At 38.9% G+C, this 26,288-nt stretch overlaps 1 protein-coding gene across 1 annotated transcript; it reads right to left on the reverse strand.

The window, feature by feature from the left end:
• Positions 1 to 3,982: 3,982 nt before the first annotated feature.
• Positions 3,983 to 24,519, reverse strand: LOC132407167 (uncharacterized protein C16orf86 homolog). The gene is made up of 5 exons (XM_059993461.1): positions 24,409 to 24,519; positions 16,260 to 16,417; positions 7,085 to 7,308; positions 5,933 to 6,103; positions 3,983 to 4,300 (listed from the first exon to the last, which is right to left on the reverse strand). Exons 1-5 carry the CDS (start codon positions 24,517 to 24,519, stop codon positions 4,128 to 4,130), a joined length of 837 nt encoding a protein of 278 aa, XP_059849444.1. The 3' UTR covers positions 3,983 to 4,127.
• Positions 24,520 to 26,288: the final 1,769 nt, after the last annotated feature.

Here is a 26,288-nt window from a genome sequence, read left to right on the forward strand (position 1 = left end):
AAAAAATACTGCATTTTAAAACTAATATTTTGGTTATTTTGATTTTTTTTAAGTTGCTACAAAAATCATTCAAGGGTGTTGTATTTTGTTGACAAATTCACAAATATGCAACATTGTAGTTTTTAGTATGACCTTAAGTCTTGGATAAGTACACTTTGCTAGGATATCATAGCCGTTATGGAAACATGACCAAGAGACAGACAGGACTGGCAGCTTACATTCTTGAGTACAGGAGTTTTAGTCTGGGTAGAGCTGGAGGAAAGAGAAGAGGGAGTTATATTTTTGAATAAGGGGAATGTCGCAGCAGTAATCAGATGGAATTATTGAAGGATCAGTGAAGATTTGTGAGTGGAACTGAGAATTAAGAAAGGGATGATCACATTGGGGTTGTACACGATTTGTACACATTGCCCCCAACTAGTCAACAGAAATTAGAAGAACAAATATGGAAAGATTTAAGAATAATAGGTTTATCTTATTAGGGGATTTTAATTTTCATAGACTGGGTCTGCTAAGTTAGGGCCTTAGATGGGTCAAATTTAGGTGGGTTCAGGAAACCTGGGCAATATTTAGAGGGGAGGAAAAAGCTTGACCTACACTCGGGTAATAGGGTGGGGCAAATGACAGATTACAGTGGGAGAGCACATTGGGACCAGTGACTATAATTTTTAAATAACTGGCAAGGGACAGAACTGGTCCACAGGTTTAAGTTCTAAACTGAAGCAAGATGAATTTTGGTAGTATGAAACAGGAACCTACAGAGGTTGACGAGTGATTTATAGGGTGATGTTAGGCAGGCTAGGTGGCAATTTGTCACTGCATAGGACACAGATTTTTTATAGAGGTGATAAAATCATGAGGGGCATAGATAGGGCGAATGCACACTGTCTTCCCAGAGTTGGGTTTTTAAGGTGAGAGAGGAGAGACTTAATAGGAATTTGAGGACAAATCTTTTTACACTAAGGGTGGTATTTATGTGGAATCAGCTGCCAGAGGAAGTGGTTGAGGCAAGCATAATAACGAAACAGTTGGATAGATTCATGGATGGAAAAGGTTTGGAAGGTGATGGAGCATCTGTGTCAGGATGGACAAATAGGGCTAATATGTCTGTTTCCAGATGAGAACTCCAACAAACCTCTTTATCCTTCACATTACAGACTTGATAAACAAATCCCTCCGCACTAGCCATGTGTACCTAGCACTCTTTTGACTTCCTTTGGCTCCCAGTTGAGCAATGCTTTGATTTCAAAATTCTCACTTGTTTTTCAATGCATGTCTGCACTCTTACAGTCTAAGTACTTGATCATACCTGAAGTTAATTGCTTCCCTTTGAAATTCTCTGCCTTTACATTTTCAAGTTGTTAATTTAAAACCTTTTTTTTCAAATCTGCCAGATATTTTCCTACATCTGTCAAATTTTGTTAATGGTTTTGTGGAGTGCTTTTGGTATATTTTGAAAGAAAATTTGAGTTGTTGGTAGATTAATGTGGTGTACTGAATAACTCAAGATTGAGATTGGGTGTTAGCCTGTAGGTCACTGGGTGTAGTTTTTTTCCACCTTGTTATCAGTTTGAAAGTTGTGGCTGTGAGCTGAGACTTGTTTGTTACGCCCTCTGAATCCAACAGACCGCTTTCAGAAAGCAAAATACTACAGATGCTGGAAATGATAGGTCAGGCAACCGAGTACTTCTGGACTTTGTTTTATTCTTCAGATAAGCTGTGGATTTCTACTTGATGGGTGATCGATCACTGCTTCAGTGAGTGTGAGCAATTTTAGATAAGAAAAGGGGAAAAATGCATTGAAAATTTAATTTACAATCTGAGTCACCGAAAATATCTTTTGTGCTGTAGACTTATTTAGCAATGTTAACTTTGTTAAAACAATTGCCCCACTTAAACTGCATAATTTTTTTTCCCCACAAATGGCCTGTTTTGAAAATTTTGAAAATTTTTCTCATTGTGGTTTCTGCCTCTAAAACTTGATTGTGGAAATGTTTTCTAAACCAACACGTTTCTGAAAAGAATTTTCATTCATCATTTTCTCTCAGCAGCTGGAATTTCTAATGGTTAACATTTTAAAGGAATTAAATTAGTCATATAGTTACAGGTACGGCAACCATTTGACCAAGAGACTTGGGTTCAAATGATCATTGGAGAATTTGAATTAATCTCAAAAATAGAAATTACGAAGCTACAGTATTTTCATGAAAAAATTCTGGTTTATTAGCCACTTAAGGGAAATATTCCTTAAACAGACTAATCTACCACAGTGGTTTAATCTTAACTGTCTCCTTCCTTCGGGCGCTGTTAGCAATGAACAACAAATGCTGGCACTGCGGTGACAAATTTATCTCATAATTTTTAATTGAATTTTACAGTAGCATGAACATAATTCTAAATGTATTCTACAATAAATTTATTAACTTAAAAGGATATGAAAGAGATGGGAGTAAGACAACAATTCGTATGCACGTTGGCTTGGACCTTACAAGGGAATGCCAACAGCTTCCCAACTTCAGGAACTACATGCACGTGAATTTTCAGTAACTTGTTTTAGGCTTTTTTCTCAAATGTGTCTGATAATGTTGAGTTTAATATTGTTAAATCCATAACACTTTGAGCTGGATTGAATTCCAGAGTTGTAGTTTTATACTTCAGGGACAGGATAGAAATGATAGAAAACAGTAATGGAGAAGACTATTTAGTAAGTGAGATGATTGGGTCCAGAGAAGGATCTAAAATACATATTTGATTATGGAGGGTGTAATGAAGATCTGAAGACAGTTCAAAGAAAGTTGACTGATGGGAAAAGGCTCCTTTCCTGGCAAACAACTCATCCAATTAAAAGTGAGTAAGAAATGACACTAAAGGGAAACGGCAACAGAAAGAAATTTGTGTCATAAGAGTGTGATTAAAGTCTCCTATTTCCTGTAACATAACAATTCTTTTGCAAAGCAAGATGTCATTTGAGGCACTAACACTTGTGAAAACTATTTGTAATGACCGGTGTTGTAATGCTTAGTTATGTATAGCTTCAGTCCTCTCAATTTAGTACTCTATCTCACCATACAGGCCCATGCACTTTGAGTACAGTTATTTCCCTGGATTATATTTGTAGTATTGACGTAAGCAGTCATTGTCTTGCATTAACAGCCATCTCAGAATTTCAATGAATATGCTTAGTTTAACCTAGATACTGGAATGTTCTAATTAATCAGAATATTCTTCAGCTAAAGAAAAATCAATAATTTGAATAAATTCAGGATTTTGCTTATTATTTTATTATTGTTGTCGTTAAGTACCCTGAAATGATATGGTACATGAGAGTTTAAAAGAATGTTGAGGTATTACAACAAATTCTTTGGGCCTATATGAATGAATATGGACATTTTTGGCTAAACTTCTAAATATAATAGCTTTAAAGATGTCTTATATTTCTGCTACTTTTAATCTTGTTTGTTCTCTAAAATAAATATTGTTCTTCTTGCTTTGTGCTGTGGATTTGTTTGTCAACCTGGCTACATAGTCAACTTAATCAGTTTGTCTAAAGCCCATACTCTATTTGTCCTGAGAGTGAACATTGGATAGTTTAGTAATCCTACTATGAAATGTCAAATAAATGAATAACTGGGAGGGGTAGATTTAACTTTATTTTAATCAAACTTGGAATATTTTTTCAATTTTAGTAATATTGTAGATGTCTATAAACAGATTAAATCAAGATATCTTTAAGTATTTATCCTCCTCGGGTAGTGTTATTGTTGCACCTTTTTAAACAAGCACTTTGTTAAAATGGTGCTTACGGACATAGAACAACCAGAATTTAACTGAATGGCTGACAGGGTCCTATGAAATCCAATATACTTGTAAGTAGAGCTAGGAACTGTGTTTAAAATCATAATCATTGTATGATAATATTCACTCAGTTACATTTTTCAAACCATTTCATTTATTGTGCTTTGAAGCCTTTCTGTCCACTTTATAATGCTTTGAAACATGTTTGCATGCCTCTCAAATTCTGTCTGTTATTGCTACAGATGCAGATTGATTTGTAATTATCAAGGTGATTTTACAAATTAAATGTTCAAGAAGAGGAACTTACAGGTTATTTTAATTCTTCTCGCTTATTAACATTTTGGCTGTGGAGAAAGTGGAGGTACCAAAGGAGCTGCACAAATACTAAGCATCTTATTTATATCCAGAGAGACTTGTGAAGATTTGTTGAGCCCTGACTTTTCTGGTGTACCTAGAGACAAACTTGGTGAAGTGCGTAAAAGGGACTCCTCTTTGGTTTCATGACCTGTAAATATAAAATCAGGTACTTTATTAAGCAAACTTTTTTATTCGTTGTCTTAATCTTTGGCACATACATTCAGTGGCCAGTTTATTAGGTACACCTCTTTAATGCAAAAATCTAATCCGCCAGTCATTTGGCAACAACTCATGCGTAAAAGCATGGAGATATGGACAAGAAGTTAAGTTGTTCAGAATGTGGAAGAAATGTGATCTATGTGACATTGACCATGGCATTATTGTTGATGCCAGATGGGGTGATTTGATTATTTCAGAAACTGCTGATTTCCTGGGATTATCATACACAACAGTCTCTAGAGTTTACAAAGAATAATATGAAAACACCTTGTTAATGAGAGGTCAGAGGAAAATGGCCATACTATTTCAAGCTGTCAGGAAGGCACAGTAACTCAAATAACCATGTGTTACAACAGTCATGTACATCTCTGAATGTACAGCCCATCACACCTGGAAGTAGATCACCACTCCAGGTTCCACTACTGTACCTAATAAAGTGACCACCCAGTATAGATTACTATGCATATAAATCATATACTGTAGTAGATACTTGTTTGGCTGGATTTTCCTAAATGTGACTTGTTTGAAAACTACTTCCTTTGCCAGTACAAAAAGGAAACTAAATATTTATATGCGTGCAGCACACTTGCAATTGGCTTTTTATGTGAAGCTGGCTATCTTAAAGCAATTAAGGGATGTATTCATCTTATAGCTGTGGAGTCAATAAGGCTCTGAAAAAAACAGCTAAACTATGTTTCAACTAATCTAGGCTTGAAATCGAAATAATTCCTGGCATTGATGTGAAGATTTTTAACCATGGAATGATGCTATACTTCCTGTAAATGTGAAATATTTTGAAATGACTGGATGAAAACAATTTATAAAAAAATCTGTATCCTGCTATTAAGTTAAAGTCATGCTGACTGCAAGATCAGATGAAGTAAACGCATTGTTATTGATTGATGAACCTGAGAATGGTACAAGCCATGATATGAACAGAAATACTGTACTAATATGAAATCAGATTTCATAAACCTGTATGAGTAGTTGTGTTGCTCTTTAATGAAAATGTTACATTCCTATGAAATATGGATGTTTCCTCTGACGTTTGACAACCAGCAATAAACTTTGGTGTAAAGGTAAAGAAGATGCATGAGGCCTGAGATACAGCAAATACCCCTACACATTATTTAAAGTATCACAATATTGAAATTATTCTGGTCTAGACTGCCATGAAAATATTCTGTTCTTTTGGAGACCACAGAGTTTTTCTGGAAGTCATGTATGCACAATGCATCAGAATCCAGTAAATTATTTACAGCATTTTATGATTTATAGTGATACATTACACCTAAAACAATTATCCTCATTGTTGCCTTGCATCATTACAGTTGGGAAGCTTCTTTTCACCTACTGTAACACCACCTCCAAAGACAGCACTTGGCAGAATCTGAGATTCTATTTTGTATCACAGAACCTGATTTAATGTCTCAGTTCAACTATCCAATCTGGCTATTTCCATCTGGCTAGCTAAGAGTTTGATGACGACGGCACAGAGAAAGGTTATTCTTTAAATAAGAATGTATAAAATTGAACTCTGTATATGTGAATGATGAATTACCTGCTGGTTGAGTTGTTTCCTGGCTTAGAATGGTTGCTTTTGGTTTGCTTTCACTAATGTTTTCCTGAATAGTCTGTTCTACATCACTTGCAACTGTAGTAAGTATGTTAAATTCTGGGTTATCAAAATTTATGTATTGGTACAATGTTCTCCGATGTTTTCCTGCAGGCACTATAAAAAAGAGAATTGCACATGAAGCAAACCAAAAATCACATTTAAAATTTGCAAGGTTTAGTAAAGTAAATAAAATATTGTGCTTAAGGCTCTTAACTTGTATTAATCTTGAGAACTACTTACACTGATAGAAAAGTGATTGTTGAGTTCCAGCAAATATTATGTAAGTAAATGTTTTGTCATATGAACTTTGATAAACAATGCAGGTAGATGAATTGACTACCAAAATAAGCTATCTTCCATAAATCTAACCCTCTGAGAAGCAACTTGTTTATAATAGAATGTAGGAGACTTGTAAGGTCAAATGACAACCCCTTGTACTGTAAGAATTTGTAATGATATATCTTTGGATAATTTTATACAAAGAAACTTTCATTTATAAAATATTTTTCACAACCTCTGCATATCTCAAAGCATTTTTACATTCAAAAATGAATTTTGAAATGGAGGCACTGTTCCAATGTGAGAATCATGATATAAAATTTGTACATAACAAGGTCCTGTAAATAGAATTCAAGTTGTCTGTTGTGACTTTTTCTAATGTTTGACAGGACACCAGACAGAGATGACACGTACATTTTATTTTAGTTTAGCAAAAGTTTAGGGGTAACACGAGAGGGAGCTTCTTTACTCAGAGAGTGGTAGCTGTGTGGAATGAGCTTCAGTAGAAGTGGTAGAGGCAGGTTTGATTTTGTCATTTAAAAAAAAACTGGATAGGTTATATGGTCAGGAAAGAAATGGAAGGTGATGGGCTGAGTGCAGGGTGGTGGGACTAGGTGAGAGTAAGAATTCAGCATGGACTAGAAGGGCCGAGATGGCCTGTTTCCATGCTGTAATTGTTATATGGTTATATCACTGATGTTACCTTTGAACTACAGTTTATTTTGGTTTACTCAATTGACATATTAATTCCTTTGATACCTGTAGCTTTCTTCAGCCTTCAATTAAAAACTCTTAATAGTTGTTAATTTGTCTTACATATTTTGTTGCTGTTTTCTAGAGATGCTGTAGGTGTTTTTGGAGAGACTGTTGTATTACTTGGCAGCACCTTCCCATCATCGCGTCTCCTTTTCTTAAAGGATCTCTTCTGCTGTAAAGCAACTGCTGAAAGATCAGATTTATTGCTTTCGCTCTCAAGATCTTTGTATGAGTTCTCTCTTGTGAAATCCGGGTGTTGGAAGACATGAACTTCTGCACTGGCCCTAAAATTTTGGGCAAAAAATTAATGCAATTTATTAAATAACTATTGAATGTATCTAATGGGAAATCATGAGAAAGGTTAAATGTCAAGAAGATTTTATATTTTCCATCATTTTATGATATCTATCTTGCCTTTTATTTATTAGCATTATAATGCATCTGTAGAGTGCAATGAGTAACATGCATTTGGTCTAAATTATTTTGCTTTAAATGAATTTCCATGACAAATGTTTAAATTAATTGCTCTTATCTTTATTCCTAAACAACAAATTTATAGCAATATGAGCATGCGATTACTCATGATTTTGGATCAAAAATAAGCTAATTTGTTACTTTGTGTGCTGCTGTACTAAATATTTACAATGGATTACAAAGTTTGAAGTTTAAACTAATTATTTGAGGGTCTTAGATAATTAGAGCTAAGCAAACTGAGATAATATAATAAGGCTTCTGAATGTCCCACGAAAAAGGTAGAAAGAGGATTTTTGGTGACTTATCAAATCACAATTAATAGTTGCATAGTGAGATTTAAATATTCTTGATATTTGGGATGTTTCAAATTTACATGTTTAACATGTGCTGTCGCTAATATTTTCCAATTAAGTTCAAAAATCATTGACCTGAAGTTCTAAATCACTCTCCAAAGGTGGCTGATGGTTGGATAATTAATTACTTGTGTAATAATGTATCTATTGAATTAGTAAAGTTATAGTGCAGCTGATAAGGCAGATTACGTAAAACAGTCAAATTTGTGCCACTCATAAAAGCAAGAAATTTAAATTAATTTTAAATGCCACCAGTCAGTACTGGATAATAGGGTTCAATTTTAGCCAACATCATAATGGCATAAAAAGCATTCTTTACAAATCTGCAGGAACTATGAAATATTTTGGAAATACTCATCAGGTCAAGCAACATCTGTGGAAAAAGTTATTGGCCACAAGAAAAAGAGGAGGCCATTCAGCTGCTCAAACCTTCTCTTACCTTTTAATAAATCAGGCCTCAGCCAACATTCCTTAAGTTCATTTTCCTGGCCTATTCCCATAATCCTAGATTCTCTTACTGATTAAAAAAATTCATCTCAGTTTTGAATATATTCAAAAATTCTGCTTCCATGACTTTCTGGCGCGATGTAACAATTTAAAGTATAAAGAACACTTTGAGAGAAGAAATTCCTCTTTATTCCATTCCCCTTATTCTGAGAGTATGCCTTTTACTTACCTTGTATAGCCACCTAAGGATCTAACGTGTTACTATATAAGATCTACTGAGTACAAGCCCAAACCAAACCTGTTCAAGTTAGTAATCCTTCTTTGAACCACCTCCAATGATGGATATTGGGCTGTTGATCATGAAAATACAATGAAATTTCCCTAACATGCACCATTTATTAAAGTTGTCCATATTTATTCCAATTCATCAATTAAAACGTTGCCCACAATGTAAGCAGAAAGGTTTTCTATCTTGTCCAGGTATGCGCGGGCTAGCTTAGGCAGGGTGGATGCTACATGGCAGGAATGCTGCCAATCTCAGAGCTTGGCTCAGAGGTATTTAGAAGTCAAAGCCAATTCTAGTTGCTCTGATACCGTTTTTCCATGACCGCAATATCCTGGTGAAACCTTTAACCATGCTCGTCACTTACAGTGCCAAGATTTGCAGGGAAGTCTAAATGGGAATGCAGAAAATGAATTTTCAATGACATTTTGCATTTCATGGTTTTGCATGCTTGAAGTATGTTGTCAACTAGCTCCATGTTGTTTGGTGCTCTGTACTTGCCAAAAAATTTTTAAAACATCCTTGAATGCCTTCCATGTAATTTTCTGTGGTCTCACTAGAAGTTATTTGGATTGCTTGTCATTGATGGCCTGTTTGATTTATGGACCAACAAAACTGCCTTCCTTAATCTTGGCATCAGTTACTTGGGAAACATCTGTCTCAAATATCAAAATCTTTCACGGAAATTTTTGTGCCTGGTTACGAGATTCTATCCTTGCAGTCTTGAACAAGTTACTGACCAGGTCATTTAACCCAGATTGAGTTATCAGATGAGGTTCACTCGATTAAAAGAGTTCCAAATCTATCAGTAACAGTGTCACTTTCAATTCCTGGCTAATGCATCATGGCATCTTCGTCTGCCTCCTCCAGACTCCATATCTCAGGTGACTTTAGTACTGTAAGACTATCATCATGAGGCACAGATCTCATGGCGGAAGGGAAATTGCAGTATTCAATAGATACCATGTTTTTAGCAGAGAAGTCAGACAGAAGTAGCAGACAGATCTGCTCTGGCCATATCATTGACTTCCTTGTATTTCTGAGCCAAGCTCTAAGATCAACAGTGCATGTTGGTGCAACGAATATGAGGAGCCCAGGCAATCTTTGTCTTGGTCGCCAATTCTACACCCAACGTAGAGCTCATAGCCTTTCTTAGTAAGTGGAGTCATGCTCCGTTTTTGAGAATTAAACGTATACTTGTTACAAATATACCAGAAGGTATTGCGGCTGTTGGAACATTGGCAAGACATGTTGCTGTCACAAATAACCTGATGCATGCGCATCCATGTGATCACACACCAATATCCATGTACACACAATGCATAGAACAGTGTCCTCTCAAAAGCTTTCTAACTAAACGGCACCAGAAGGTATTAATCGATGGGCAATCAGCATCCAGCTGTCCAGGCAATGTCTTGGGCCCAATACTTTTTTTAACCTATATGAACCTATATATCTGGATGATGGGGTGGTAAATTGGATTAGTAAGTATGCATCTGGATGATGGGGTGGTAAATTGGATTAGTAAGTATGCCGATGATACTAAGGTAGGAGGTGTTGTGGATAATGAGGTGGGTTTTCAAAGCTTGCAGGGAGATTTATGCCGGTTAGAAGAATGGGCTGAACGTTGGCAGATGGAGTTTAATGCTGAGAAGTGTGAGGTTCTACATTTTGGCAGGAATAATCCAAATAGAACATACAGGGTAAATGGTAGGGCATTGAGGAATGCAGAGGAACAGAGAGATCTAGGAATAACAGTGCATAGTTCCCTGAAGGTGGAGTCTCATGTAGATAGGGTGGTGAAGAAGGCTTTTGGAACGCTGGCCTTTATAAATCAAAGCATTGAGTACAGAAGTTGGGATGTAATGTTAAAATTGTACAAGGCATTGGTAAGGCCAAATTTAGAATATTGTGTGCAGTTCTGGTCACCGAATTATAGGAAAGATATCAATAAATTAGAGAGAGTGCAGAGACGATTTACTAGGATGTTACCTGCGTTTCAGCACTTAAGTTACAGAGAAAGGTTGAACAAGTTAGGTCTCTATTCATTGGAGCGTAGAAGGTTGAGGGGGGATTTGATCGAGGTATTTAAAATTTTGAGAGGGATAGATAGAGTTGACATGAATAGGCTGTTTCCATTGAGAGTAGGGGAGATTCAAACGCGAGGACATGATTTGAGAGTTAGGGGGCAGAAGTTTAAGGGAAACACGAGGGGGGTATTTCTTTACTCAGAGAGTGATAGCTGTGTGGAATGAGCTTCCTGTAGAAGTAGTAGAGGCCAGTTCAGTTGTGTCATTTAAGGTAAAATTGGATAGGTATATGGACAGGAAAGGAGTGGAGGGTTATGGGCTGAGTGCGGGTAGGTGGGACTAGGTGAGATTAAGAGTTCAGCACGGACGAGGAGGGCCGAGATGGCCTGTTTCTGTGCTGTGATTGTTATATGGTTATAAATGACCTTCCAACTTGTGTTACATCTGAAGTTAGACTGTTTGCAAATGACCTGATTCTGTACAGACCCCTAAATTCTCCAAATGACTGCAATACCCTTCAACAAGACATTAACTGGCTGTGCAAGTGGGAGTCCTCCTGGCAGATGAAATTTAACATCTCAAAGTGCTACATTATGAGAATGACCCACAAGAAAAAAATTTACCATAATCAGTACTTCATGGGAAATGCTGCATTCCAGTAAGTAAAATATCACCCCTACTTAGGCATTGACCTGTCAGATAACCTTAGCTGGGCAAAGCACATCAACCAAACCATTTCAAGTTCCAACAAATTCCTTGGCCTTCTATGGCATAACTTTTAGAATTGCTCAAAAACCACAGAAAATTGCTTATAAAACTCTTGTCCACCCAAGACGTAAATACTGTAGTGCCATTTGGGATCCCTACCAAGCCATTCAGATCAATAAACTTGAGAAAGTCCAGAGAAGAGCTGCCAGGTTTGTAACCAGTGATTATAGTAAGACCAGTAGTGTTACAGATATGCTTCTCGACCTCAAATGGGATACCCTCCAAAGACTCCGCACAATAGCCAGGCTTACTACAGTCTACAAGGAAACTCATTCATTAACTGCATCCAACATTAGTCACCTTTTGTGTAACTAGAATAATAGACCAGCAACCCGACAAAACCAATCCCTAAACTACAAGACCATCCAGACCAACAAGAACTGCCACCGCTACTCACTGTACCCTAGAACCATTCCAGTTTGGAATTCCCTGCCGCCACACATTTAATCAGCCGCTGATAGTAAAACTTTCAAGTCGCTGCTCTTAAACACCGCGATTTAAATTACAACTGCATGCATGAGGGACTGCACGTTTATAGCCCAGCAGCATCCGTGGAAACGAACAGTTAAGGTGTCGAGCGGAGACCCGCCCAGTGGCGGCGGCTGGTGCAGTACGGACAAGACAAGATAGTGTGTGCTTGATGTTTTTATAGCTTTTCTAAAACCTGCCCTGCCATGCAGCATCCACCCAGCCTGTGCATGCCCAGACATGCCGGGACCAGATAGAAACCTTTCCAGCTTACATTGTGAGCAACATTTTAATTGATTTGAATTATGATTTAAAATAACAAATACAGACGATTTCAAAAATATGGTGTGCGGTAGTGAAACTTCATGGTGATTTTCATGATCAGCAGACTAGAATCCGTAGGACACACCCAAAAGTATTCAGAAAGCAAAATCTTTGTCCTGGTCACGTAAGCGAGAAGCCTCAGACACTGGGTACAAACGAAAATCATCAACAGAACAATTGTAAAGCGTCAGCACTGCTATGTAATTAAACGCATTATAATCAATACAAGTTAATTTCTTGTTTCTCCAAATTCCTACGTGCTACAAGGAGTGTGAAGTTATATTTGTGTTCAGCTTCAAGCTATTATAACCAAAAAAAATCTGAGGAAGCAACACATTTGAAACAAATTTGCTGTCCAGAGTAATTTACTCCCATTCTAGCATTAGTAACGTAGGCAACGCCATCTAGCGGCAGCATGTCCAAACCAAGTGCGTGAAAGAGAAACCCAACTGGGGTAGATGGACAACGCTTTACGTTTTAAAAATATATTTTCACAACAGTTTATTTTTAGGTAAGTACTAAAACCTACATTTCGTTTCAATAAAAAGGAAAATACTGCTGATGCTGGAAAAGCTCCATAAACCGGGCATAGCTGGTGAGGACAACATTTACACATTATGACCATAGAAGTTTTTCATCTCAATTTTTTTTCTCTACTCGTTTATTTCTTTTCATTATCTATACTCATTCTGGGGTCAGAAAATAGGAGACAGCGGAACAGATCTAGCTGCCTGTTGATGGCTGTCCCATTAGTTGCCACTGAGGTTTACTCCCAGAATCTGAATCGCAGTTCTAACGCTGGAGCGAAAATTCTACTAATTTTAATGTGATTTGTTGGATAAAGGTTTAAGAAGGGGAAAGTCCTTATTTTAAAATAATGTTTTGCTTTTAATTATGTGTTTATTTTGACTTTTTTACTATTTTGAAGTTTTCAAGTTCTCTTTACTCAATACTTGCGACTGCCCTAGTAAGCCACCTCTAATTACGTTTGTTTAAATAAGGAGATGAAAACTGTATAAAGTACTCTAAACGTATCTTCACTGATGTCCTGTAATGTTGGAGTAAGACATTCCACATTTATATTTAATTTTCCTTTTAAGTAAAACCAGCATTCCATTCGCCTTTCCAAAATTAGGTTTTACATTTGACAAAGCACGCAAATCTGTTTTTGCCTGAGTTATCGGGGTTCTTTGGGAAAGAGCCTTGTTACACTGGACTCCAAGGCTACAATTCTGTCTGTAGTTAAGAATTTTGCCTTTTTTCTACAATATTTATGTATTGAATCTTGTTGATACGGGAGTCACAAGAGACTGCAAAAGCTGGAATCTGGAGCAACAATCTCCTGGAGGAACTTAGTGGGTCGAGCAGCATCAGTGAGAGGAAATAAATTGTCCATGTTTCTGGTTCAAATCCTACACCAGTATTGAGTTCCTCCAGCAGGCTGCTTGTTGTTGATACGGGATATTTCTTTAAAACATTAATAACATTTTTTTGCACCTTGCAAGTTTAAAGTGGAATGAAAATATTTTTGCTCATTTCAATTCAACGATTTTAACATTGTACGATGTATTTTACCTGATGCTCTGAATCCTTGATTTGTAATTATCTGTTTATTTTATGTTTAGATCTCAGTAAATTCTGGAAAAGCGCAGGTGGTCAGGCACTTTTCCTTCCAGTTGTCACAGTGGCAGTGACCAATTGAAACATAAACAGATTCTCCTTTTCTCCATACAAATATGGGTTAGCATCTCCTACAATCCCTCTTTGCTACCCTGGCAGATTATTGGCTAGGTTTATTCTGTAGGATCAGTGGACATATAAAAGGTGGATTGAGGCAGTGATTTTGGCATCTTATTCAACCACCAGAATCTTTTTGTTTTGGAGGGGGGGGGAGAATATCCTCAATCTTTGCACAATATTCACATGTTCTGTAATGAGAAAAGTGAATGTCTTTCTGCTTCAACTGAACATCTGAAGAATTGCCTGGCCTTATTCTCCGCTACACTACATGTGCACCAATTTTAAAACTGAGGCAGATAAATAACCGCAAAGCAAATATTCACAGCAGGGACTCCAGGATTGTCAATAAGGGAAAGCACAGAGCACTCTGTGACTAGCCAGTAATCTGAACCACACATTGAATTTTCTTGCACTCCAGATACAGAAATATTTTGTTCTAGTTTCTAGTGGTGCCCATTAATCCAGGTTGAAGGAAATTCATAATGATTTTGAGCTCACAATAACCAACCTGGCATTCATGAAAGCTTTGGTAAAAACAATGTGTCATTAATCTGATGGTGCATTTAAACAGCTACAACCTGCACCGTATACCACTTACCCTATTGAATAAAAACATTACTTTTTATTGCAAAAATGGGTTTATAAAGTCATTGACAAGTTACAGTAATACTACCATATTGAATTGTGAATTGTGGTTAATAGAATCTTGCACAGTGCAGGAAAATAACTTGGATCTATAAAACTTATACTGTAACATAATTTACTAATAATTCTTATAGGCATTTTACATTGGACTTTTAGATTCATATTATAAATAATGACAATTACAACATCAAAATTCAAACAACATAAATCATGCTGTATCAGATTTGATCAATTGTGCAGAAATCAAGTTACATCTACTAATGTAGAACAAATGTATTCTAATTTATTAGAAAGCTTTATGTCAATAATATGGCTATAATTTTCTTAAAAGTATAACCCTAATGTAGTTAGAAAAATATATCTAATTTGAACGTTCATTAAGAGATGGCTGGGAAGTATATTCTACAGCTGGAGAGATGTCCAAGTTAATTATATTTAAGTTTACTGTGTAAGATATACACAAAAATATGCTGGCATACTTACAGGTCATGTTTCTGCTATAGCACAGAGACTAAAGGGGCTCTGGAGAATGATCTGTAATTACCTCAAAGCATAAATGGTTTTATAATGTCATTATTTGTGTTTTACTAAAAAGGTTTTTTTGAAGATGGTCATGTAATCATTTTTAATTTTTCTTTGCTATTTATACTAATGTGGAATAGAATGAAGACAATTGTATATCACAATGCAGTAATTTTGAGAAATATTTTGACAATGAATTTTCTTGACAGAAGTGTGCCTTTAGTTTTGTTATTTGTCCATGGCTGTGCCTTTTATTATTTCTATGACAAAATCCTAGCTTCAAAATTCTGCTCCTCTCTATCTATATTCTTTCTAGTTTATATTCCTTATATCTGTCTCATGGACACTCTCTCCCTTCATCTTACCATTCAAGGTCTTGCTTTCATTTTCATTATCTCCACTCTATGGATTCTGTAAATTACCAGTAAGAGCTCAAGTTTTTTATTCAATTGTATTTCTCACATAACTGTGGCTCTCAAAGATATTTTCTGCTAAATTTGCTACAATGTAAGCTGGTGCTTGGAGCTATATTCTGGAAGTTTGCACCATTCTTGTATGTTTTGTTATTTTAATAAAAGCATAAATAATTTAGAATGAGTATGTTAATAATATCTGTGTAATAAGGGTACAGGTAGACAAAAATTGGATATGTTAAATCTGTCTTGTCTACATCATTGAAAATGATTAGCAGCCTTTTTTTAAAAAATAAGCACATACTCTGTTTAGTTAAAAGTAAATTCCAATATCCTATTATGATCATCCTGTGAATGGAGATGTTTTCTCCACTGTTAAAATTCTATTTTAAGAACATATTTTTATTTTTTAAAAAGTGAATACAGTAAATAATATTTATAGTTTATATAAATTGGCTCTATGCAGTTGTTATAGGAAAACGGTAGCCAAAGAAGATATTAATAACCAAAGATATTCAGTTGAGCTAATTCATTGCATAACCATTTTCATTTTACTTTATAAAATTTGGAATAATTACTAGAATGGATGTTTCTGCTGTTGTAATCATTGTGCAAGAAATTTGTTGAAGAAAGCTAAAATAGGATATTTTGAGAAATGTTATGAAAAGTCAATTGTAAAAAACTGTATAATATCTAGTTTCATTGTTCAGTTACTTTGCTATCCAAACTACACTTCTATTTTGACAATCAGTCCCTTCAATAACCTACTTTGCCATCTTCTTTTTAAATCCATAAGTACACAGTAGGCTGTGAAGCATGGACATACTCTGATAGTTCCTTAGCTCAGGCAGAAGCTCACCACACATATTAATTTCCTCTTCATAGATCTTTGCATTCACGAGAATTACTTTTCCTTTCTCATCCCACTGAAACAGAAAGATAACAGCAAAACAAATTTACTTTTTTTTTCCTAAACAAAGGGTAAATTTTGGTATGTGACATATGTCTCTACTGAAGTACAATACTCGAGTTTTGTATTCAAAGTTTGAATACAAATATTCAAAGTACGAAAAACAAAAACCTTAATCTTTGAAAGGCTGTCATTTTTACTTCAACTTGCTATCTGTAAATTACCCACAACAACTTGAAACTCAGACAGTACACAGAAAATGTTGACATTTCCTCCACTTCTTTCTCTGAGGCAATCCCTCAGATCTACGTAGACTTGCTTGCACTCTAGTTCTGTGTGAGAATTGTAGATTCTTCCACAAATTGAACAGAAAGAGGCTGATGGGACGAATGGGTGTGAGATGGCTTGTGCTTATTCAGGGCTTCTGTGTGCTTCAACGGCATGGTTCTCAATACCATGCCAGATGCTACTCCATTCTGAGTCGCCTCGGGCTTGATGTTCACAGGAGTAACTAAGGACGCTGCATTTCTTCAAAGAAGCTCTGAGGGGATTCTTGAATCTTTTTCTCTGTCTACCATCTCCTTCCATTGGAGAGCTCAGAATAGAATGGTCAGGCATGCTAATGTAGCCAACTAAATAGGGCCTTGGTACTGGAGGTGTTAGCCTGAGAGAGGACACTGACAATAGTTCACTTGCTCTTCTTGTGAATTTGAAGGATTTTGCAAAAACAGCATAGTTAGCGTATTTCCAGTGCCTTAAAAATAAACAGCTGTAAATAACCCAAGTCTCAAAGCACAGAGAGGGATGGGGATCACTGTTACCGAGGGCCAGACCTGAAGCCTGATGTTTCCTTCAGTCTCAATGTGGTGTGCTGATGTACTGAAAATTCAAAAATCAGAGGTGGAAAGGGACTTGGGAGTCCTCGTGCAAGATTCCCTTAAGGTTAACTTGCAAATATGATGTCATTCATTTTAAGAGGACTGGAATATAAAAGCAAAGATGTAATGCTGAATCTTTATTGGTCAGACCATACTGGGAGTATTGTGAGAAGTTTTGGGCCCCTTATCTGGCATCTGGATGTGCTGGTATTGGAGAGGCTCCAGAGGAGCTTAATGAGTATGATTCCAGGAATGAAAGTACGAGGAGCTTTGACGGCTCTGGGCTTGTACATACTGGAGTTTAGAAGAATGAGGGGGGAGTCTCATTGAAACCTATGGAATATTCAGAGTCTTAGATAGAATGGAGGTGGAGAAGTTGTTTCTTTTGGGGGAGTGTCTAGACTAGAGAGCACAGCCTCAGAATAGGAATTTCTTTGGGTAGGAATAGCCAGCTGTGGAGGCAAAGTCATTGAGTATATTTCAAGTGGAGTTTGATAGTTTCTTGATTAGTCAAGGCAGCAAAGGTTACAGGGAGAAGGCAGGAGAATGGGGTTGAGAGGAAAAATGGATCAGTTATGATGGAATGGCAGAGCAGACCCAATAGGCCAAAGAGTCTATTTCTGCTCCTATGACTTATGGTCCTATGTTGGAGGCAGGATGCAACATCGCACTGAGAAAGACTGAGAAAAGTGACGGGGCAATGATACAGTCTTTTTTGAAACTGGTCTTCACAGAGTAGTTGATATAATGATTTGCACGCCATTGTAAGGCAAACTGATGGAGATAAATTTCAGTAGGTACATAGCCAAATTTGCCACAGTCTCTTCCATGTGATGGAGTAAAATGCTTTAGTTTGGAGGCCATGTACAGTGATAGGTACCGCTCTTTGCATTTTCTTGGAGTTATTGAGTGGTGAACAACATGTCCATTGAGTCTCTAAATGGACGGAATCTTCCCTATGGAATGAGAAGCAGCTCCTTGACCATTAGGAGGAGGCATTTGAGGAGTAACCTGGCAATGACTTCAATGTGGCACAGAGATTTGTCTTTCGTTACCACAATTTGATTTGTTCCCATTTAGAAGATGATTAAAATTACATCATCCCTGAGGTTGTTCCTCTTCCCAGCTGGAAGTTACTGATACAGCTATAAAGAAGGCAAGCCAGTGGCTATATTTCATTAGGAGCTTGAGGAGATTTGGTTTGTCACCTAAAACACTTGAAAACCTCTACAGATGTATCGTGGAGAGCATTCTAACTGGCTGAATCACCGTCTGGTAAGGGGGGAAGGGAGCGGGAGACTACTGTACAGGATTGAAGCAAGCTGCAGAGAGTTGTAAAATTAGTCATCTTCATCATGGGCACTGGCCTTCGTAGTATCTAGGACACCTTCAAAGAGTGGTGCCTCAGAAAGGCGGTGTCCATCATTAAGGTCCCCCGTTACCCAGGATATGCCCTCTTCTCATTGCTACCAACAGGAGGTACAGAAGCCTAAAGGCCCACACTCAACAATTCAGGAACACCTTCTTTCCCTCTGCCATCCGATTTTTGAATGGACATTGAACCCATAAATACTACCTCACTATTTTTTATTTCTATTTGTTTTTGCACTACTTATTTAATTGAACTATTATATATATTTACTGCACTTCATATTTTTTCCTCTATTATTATGTACTGCTGCTGCAAAGTTAACAAATTTCATGACATATGCTGGTGATATTACACTTGATTCTGATTCATAGATCTGCTCAAAATTCATTCTGTGTGTGAGAATGTTTGAATCTATCGCACAGCAGCCTATTCAAGTCAATCTTGATTCCATTCCTAACTCTTGGGAAGTCAAAAAGGCCATACCCCCTTTCAAAAATTACTCATCTCGGGACCAGGTATTCCCACTGAAATTCTAAAACTTGGTGGTGAAGAATTTCAGTTGTAAATCCACAGTCTCATCTTGATAATATATATAATACAGGACAGTCATGATAAACCAACCATCCTGCCAGATCTACACTGACTTCATTCTAGAATATTACAAAGCAAAAATCATTTAGCTGGCTATGTGTGTTCAAATTAAATCTCATTCCTTAATCTACTGAGGAGATGTGGAATCAATACCTATTTATTCCTGTGCTTGAAGGCCTCTGGGAACCTGCCAAAATTGGCTATAGGGTGTGAGCCATTCCTTCTTTCAGTTTAAAAAGAAATTCCCTATTGCTTCAAGGGATCAAACCAACAGCTGCCCCATGCTGCGAAGTTGATTAGATCACTCATTGTTCATTTCAACAGTATTTCTCTCATTCTTGCCTACATTTCTGGAACAAGAGTGGCACTCATGTCAACTGCAATAACATAAAGTAAAAGAAATTTGACAGTTTTAACTTAGTTCCTAACTTGTACAATTACGCATATCCGCTTTTTAACAGAGGAGGCATATGTTATGCATAGCTAATTTGTCTATATTGATTCCATAGAGAATGAGTGCTTCATTGTGTTATAACCCAGAGCACATATTGCAGCTATCCATTAAATTTAAATATGCAATTGTCTAAATTATCCCTCACCACACAGTGTGGTCAGTTTCTTTATGATTGACTGTATAATTATTATAACTAGAATTTAAATCACAAACTGTGGCAGGTACTAAAAGTGAAGTGGTAAATGTTCTAGAAAAGATCATAAGGCTATAAGAGATGAGAGCAGAATTAGGCCATTTGGCCCATCGAGTCTGCTGTGCCATTTCATCATGGCTGATCCATTTTCCCTCTCAAATCCATTCTCCTGCTTTCTCCCTGCAATCTTTCATGCCCTGACTAATCAAGAATCAACCTCCACCTTCAATACACCAAATGGCCTGGCCTCCACAGCTGCCTGTGGCAACCAGTTCCACAGATTCACCACCCTCTGGCTAAAGAAATACCTTCTCATCACCATTTTAAATGACATCCATCTATTCTGAGTCTGTGCCTTCTGGTCCTAGACTCATCCACTATAGGAAACACCTTCTCCACTTCCATTTTATCTAGGTCTTTCAACACTTGATAGGCTTCAATGAGATCCCCCCTCATTCTTCTAAATTTCTGTTATGGTCCAGTCCGGAGCCTGCTTTCCAGGTTTTGATCCAGTCTGTGGACTCCGGGTCTTGTAGCTGTCCCTTCTTTCATCCTTAAGCCCAAATTGGCTTAAGGAGGTGCACCTGAGACCTATCGGCTGGCAGGTGTATAGATAGGGGCTCTGGGACTGAGTCCAGTTGGGGAGTTTTCCTGTTTTGACCCTGGCTTGGAGTACCCACTGTTAATCATCTAGTTCTGTAAGTCTGTTCTTGCAGTCACCCTGGACCAAGCTCCCTTCTGATCCCTTGCCTCTGTTGGGTAGGCAGGCTGGACTGCTGTTGCCTGGTGGGGGACTCTGACCCTTTCCTACCCCTGTATCAGGTTGTGCCCTGTGACCTGCCCAGAAGTAATGCAGCCTGCCCAGGGGACTATCCTCCCAGCATTCCTTGTCCCATAGACCCATTCTTTAGCCTAGCCAAGGTCCTGCCTTTGCCATGAACTCCCTGAACTCCAGGATCACTGTTGTATGCCATGGTCTCCCCATCTTGTTCTATCCTTTAGTTGTTCCTGTCCTGCCCCTAGTACTTCAGTGCCTGCGTCCTGCATTTGGGTCCAGTCTCCACGTCCCCTTGTGACAATTTCATTGAGTACAGGCCCAGAGCTATCAAACACTCCTCATATGATAGCCCTTTCATTCCTGGAATCATTCTCATGAACCTCCTCTGAACCCTCTGATCTCAGCACATCCTTGCTTAGATAAGAGGACCAAAACTGTTCACACTACTCCAAGTGCTTCACCAGTGCATTATAAAGCCTCAGCATTACATCCTTAATTTAATATTCTAGTGCTTGTGAAATGAACACTAACATTGCATTTGCCTTCCTCGTCCATCTTGTTGTATGTAATCAACTCGGGTGTGTTCTTCGGTTGAACATCCAGTATCTGGTCTGCATGATATCTTCATGTCTGATTTCCAACATCTACTGCATGTATCAGTGGTCCAGTTCTTGCAGCTATCCTACCAGGTGTCCAATTGTCTTCTTGGTAATCGTGTGCTAGGACTTCCTGTCCAATCTGGAAGCTCCTTGCTGATTTAATTGGCAACTGGCTGAACTGTTTATTCTGTACTTCCCTCCGGAGGTCTGGTTTCAGGAGGTCTATGCGACATCTCAGATTCCTGTTCACGAGCAGCATTGCAGTATTTGATTTGTCATTGTATGAACAGAGTTTCGATACACAAAAAGGAAGTTGTCTACCTTGTGCTGTACAGAAATAGACTTCTTTAAAATTTGGACAAACCTTTCGGCTGACCCATTCATTGCTGGGTGGTGAGGAGCTAACTTGAAATGTCTGATGCTGTTTTTCTTCATGAACAGTCAGAATTCTTCTGACAAATATTGCGGTCCATTGTCACTCCCAATTTGCTTTGGCAAACCATTTCTGGTGAAGATAGTCCTCAGAGTGGAGACAGTCTTGCTGAGGTGGTTGACTTCATCGGTATAACCTCCAGCTACTTTGAATGAGCATCCACAGCACTCAAGAACATGGAGTCCATGAATGGCCCAGCAAAGTCAATATGTACTCTTTGCCATAGTGAAGACAGCCACTCCCATGGGTGTAACACTGCCTGTGAGGTTGCATTTTGATCTTTCTGGCATCCTGAACAGATTTTGGCCAAGTCTTCAATCCGTTTATCTAATCCCTTCTCAAACACCTTCTGATTAGCATTAAGTGGCTGTGACGGCCTCTGGTTAGTGGGCTGCAGTTGTCTGCTGATGTCACAGTCTAGTTTTCTCAACCATTCACATCCAAAAAGTGCTGGCACTCCGCTTTTCTAACTGCTGTATTTGGCCTCCATGTTTACTTTCAGTTTGCGTTTGGGAAACACTTTCTCGCCTGTGTAAGCCTTTAGCATCACTGAGGTCTTCTCCAATGGTACCTTAGAAAACAGTCTGTTGTAGTCAGCCTCTGGAATTATGGTCAAAGCTGTCCCTGTAACCAGCTCCATTTTCAGTTTTACACCAGACACATCTATCATGATCCAGATGATTTTGTGATCTGCTTCAATAATATTATGCAGTCCTAGGCATGACAGTTCACCTTTGTCAGACTTTATGTTGTCTGATTCTTACATTCGGTCACTTTATGCATTTGCTTGGTTTTGTGTGTGAGACTTTTCACTCAGTTGTGCTTTTTGTCGGCCTTGAACACTCTCTCTATGTGACCTTGTCTGTGACACTTTCTGCAGACTTTTACTTTGAACCAACAGTCATTCGCATCATGGGAGGATTTGCCACATTGATAACATCTTTATCTTTTTGTTCATAGGGTGCAGATAGGGACATTTTGTGCATTTTACATTCTAACCTCCTTTTCTGTAGTTCTACTGCTTCCTTTGCTGCAGTCTCTACAGTCTGTAACAATACTGCAATGGTCAATGTCTGTTTAAGGTCAGGTCTCTTTCGGACAGTAGCCTCGTTTGAGTGCTTTGACTATGCATGCCACATACAAGCCTGTCACTTGATGCATCAGAAAGTCCATCTCTAAAGTCACAGACCTGGGTAAGTTTACACAATTCTGTAATGTATTCAGAAATGCTTTCATCCTTTGACTGGTTCCTTTCGTCAAATCTAAATCTAAACCAGTGGGTTAGGCTCAAGTGATTTTGTAAAATTATAACAATTTTGCCGAGCATCTTATTTGCTGGCTTTTCAGGGTTGTAAGAGACTGTACATTTTTGGGCCCATTAAACTAAGAAGCTTTTTGTTTTGCTCCTCCACATTGTCTGTGTAACAATACAGTTCAACCCTCCTGACATACGACTTCCTGCCTTCAGTAGTGCTATTAAATTTGTCAACTTTCCTGACTGAAGCCATCATCACATTATTTTCACTTTAAATTCAGCGCGGCTTTCACTGTTGCTATGCACTGTACTCACATCTTTGTTAGTATCTGTGACGGCCCTCTCTGTACTTTTTAACTCTATTTCATCCCGTTATCATGCCATAACTGTTGGTGCAGTTAGTGATATTTTCTGACATTCAGGTTTGTACTTGTCACCAATTTGCTGAGTCTGCGCACAACTAGGTATCAATGAAATAAAAGCACACACGGGAGATGGCTTTAACCGGTGTATGAGAGAGAGAGAGGGAGAGAGGGATGTGCATGTGTAGACAACAGCTCAAAACCTAGTGCTAAAGGGGTCATTGCTCTAAAAGGAATAATCCATACATTACATACCCTATCTATGCTCATAATTTATTCATCCCTATAAGATCACCCTTCATTCTATGTTCCAGTGAAAGAAGACCCATTGGCCTCTCCATAACTCTAGCCTTAAGTCCAATCAACATCCTTATAAATCTCCTCTGCACTCTTTTCAGCCTAATGCCATCTTTCCTATAGCAAGGTCACCAAAAGTGAACACGATAGTCCAAATGCATCCTCACTATTGTCTTGTTCAACTGCAATATAATATCCCAAATTCTGGGAATCTAGGGTGAAACGTGCTAATCCAGGAAATGGACATTGAGACAGAGAAAGAAGATCCAATCTCACACTGGGCTTGGAATTCAAGAATTTGTGGGAATTAAATTAAAAGTAATTAAAAAGTAATAACTAAAGTAAAAGTAATAAAGTATGAAGCCCAGGTCTCAGCTGAGCACTTGTCATTGGGAATCATCAGAAGGGTTAGTGAAAAATCATGGGCTTGATATACCACTTCCTGATGTTGATCCCACACATCACCTGTCTGTCGCAGCAGCACAAAGGCAACTGCAGCCTTTGAAATGATAAAAACAAAGGTGAAAGTTCAGCTGTAAATGAATTGTATTGGCGTAAACTGTGAAGTCCACCTTCAATATAGAATCGTTTTTGCTTTTTAGGAGTAACTGCCAGTTGCCAATATGGCCCGTGCCTAGGAAGGTGCCCATGTTGTCCTGGGGCAAACAGCTTGGGTAGAAAAGCATTAGGAGCCGCTGCGGTTCGGACCCTGTGAGGATTGATGAACGCAGCTGTTCAGACTCCGAGCTAGGCGATAGGCCTGGTTGCTGTGGCGACGTGGCGGCAGTTACTCACCGTCAAGCCTCGCACCTCTGGTTTCTCCAACAGCGCCGACAGTTTGGTGAAGAACTGTGGCGTTGGAGCTCTGCACGGGCTGGAATCGTATTTACTTTCGGTGGATGCCATGTTTCTGGTAGTATTACCGTTGATAACAGCGGCAACGACGCTCGAGCGGTCACCAGCGGGTTCGGCAGCGTGCCCAACAGCACCCGGGTAATGATGCTGTACCACACTGCGTGCAACTCCTGTTTCCAGAAGCTGTCCCTTTTAACCCAAATTATCCCTCATGTTTGTTCTCACTGTTACAGACAGGTTACTTTATCTTCTTTACATAATGAGACCGTCATTGCTCTATCATTCAAGGAATGTGAATAGCGACAAGACCAGTATTTATTACTCTCTCTCAAAAACCCTTGCTAAAGTGGTTATAGAATGCATTCATGAACATAAACAGTTGGTATGGTCAATTTAATACCAATAGGGTTTAGACTAAGCAATGGTGTGATTTTCACCTGTGGCTCATGTCCTTATCTTTCTAACTGAGCTGGCAGAGCAGTGTTCCCAACCTTTTCTTAGCACAACACCCCCCAAAGCCCCTTCATACTTGCCAACCCCCCAAACCCCTTCATACTTGCCAACACCCCCCAAAGCCCCTTCATACTTGCCCACACCCCCCAAAGCCCCTTCATACTTGCCAACACCCCCAAAGCCCCTTCATTTTGCCAACACCCCCAAAGCCCCTTCATACTTGCCAACACCCCCCAAAGCCCCTTCATACTTGCCAACACCCCAAAGCCCCTTCATACTTGCCAACACCCCCCAAACCCCTTCATACTTGCCAACACCCCCCAAAGCCCCTTCATACTTGCCCACACCCCCCAAAGCCCCTTCATACTTGCCAACACCCCCCAAAGCCCCTTCATACTTGCCAACACCCCCCAAAGCCCCTTCATACTTGCCAACATCCCCCCAAAGCCCCTTCATACCTGCCAAAGCCCCCTAAAACACATTCATATTTGCCAGCACCCCCAAAGCCCCTTCATACTTGCCAACACCCCCCAAAGCCCCTTCATACTTGCCAAATCCCCCAAAGCCCCTTCATACTTCCCAAAGCCCCCTAAAACACATTCATATTTGCTAGCACCCCCAAAGCCCCTTCACACTTGCCAAAGCCCCCTAAAACACATTCATATTTGCCAACACCCCCAAAGCCCCTTCATACTTGCCAAACCCCCCCCAAAGCCCCTTCATACTTACCAACACCCCCCAAAGCCCCTTCATTTTGCCAACACCTCCAAAGCCCCTTCATTTTGCCAACACCCCCAAAGCCCCTTCATACTTGCCAACACCCCCCAAAGTCCCTTCATACTTGCCAACACCCCCCAAAGCCCCTTCATTTTGCCAACACCCCCAAAGCCCCTTCATACTTGCCACACACCCCAAAGCCCCTTCATACTTGTCAACACCCCCCAAAGCCCCTTCATTTTGCCAACACCCCCAAAGCCCCTTCATACTTGCCACACACCCCAAAGCCCCTTCATACTTGTCAACACCCCCCAAAGCCCCTTCATTTTGCCAACACCCCCAAAGCCCCTTCATACTTGCCAACACCCCCCAAGTCCATACTTGCCAACACCCCCCCAAAGCCCCTTCATACTTGCCAACACCCCCCAAAGCCCCTTCATACTTGCCACACACCCCAAAGCCCCTTCATACTTGTCAACACCCCCAAAGCACCTTCATACTTGCCAACACCCCCCAATGCCCCTTCATACTTGCCAACACCCCCCAAAACACATTTATATTTGCCAGCACCCCACTAAAACACATTCATATTTGTCAACACCTCTCTTAGGCACAATATACTTTGCGATGCCCCCTGAGTGTAAAAGCAT

This window comes from Hypanus sabinus, chromosome 17 (genome assembly GCF_030144855.1).
Source record: "Hypanus sabinus isolate sHypSab1 chromosome 17, sHypSab1.hap1, whole genome shotgun sequence".
Lineage (NCBI taxonomy): Eukaryota > Metazoa > Chordata > Chondrichthyes > Myliobatiformes > Dasyatidae > Hypanus > Hypanus sabinus.

Coding starts and splice junctions, on each gene's coding strand:
- LOC132407167 (XM_059993461.1), bottom strand. CDS start 24,519: ATGGCATCCACCGAAAGTAAATACGATTCCAGCCCGTGCAGAGCTCCA. Junction 7,309..16,259: donor TTTAAAAAGAAGATGGCAAA/GTAGGTTATTGA, acceptor CCAAAATTTTAG/GGCCAGTGCAGAAGTTCATG. Junction 4,301..5,932: donor GGAAACAACTCAACCAGCAG/GTAATTCATCAT, acceptor TTATATTTACAG/GTCATGAAACCAAAGAGGAG.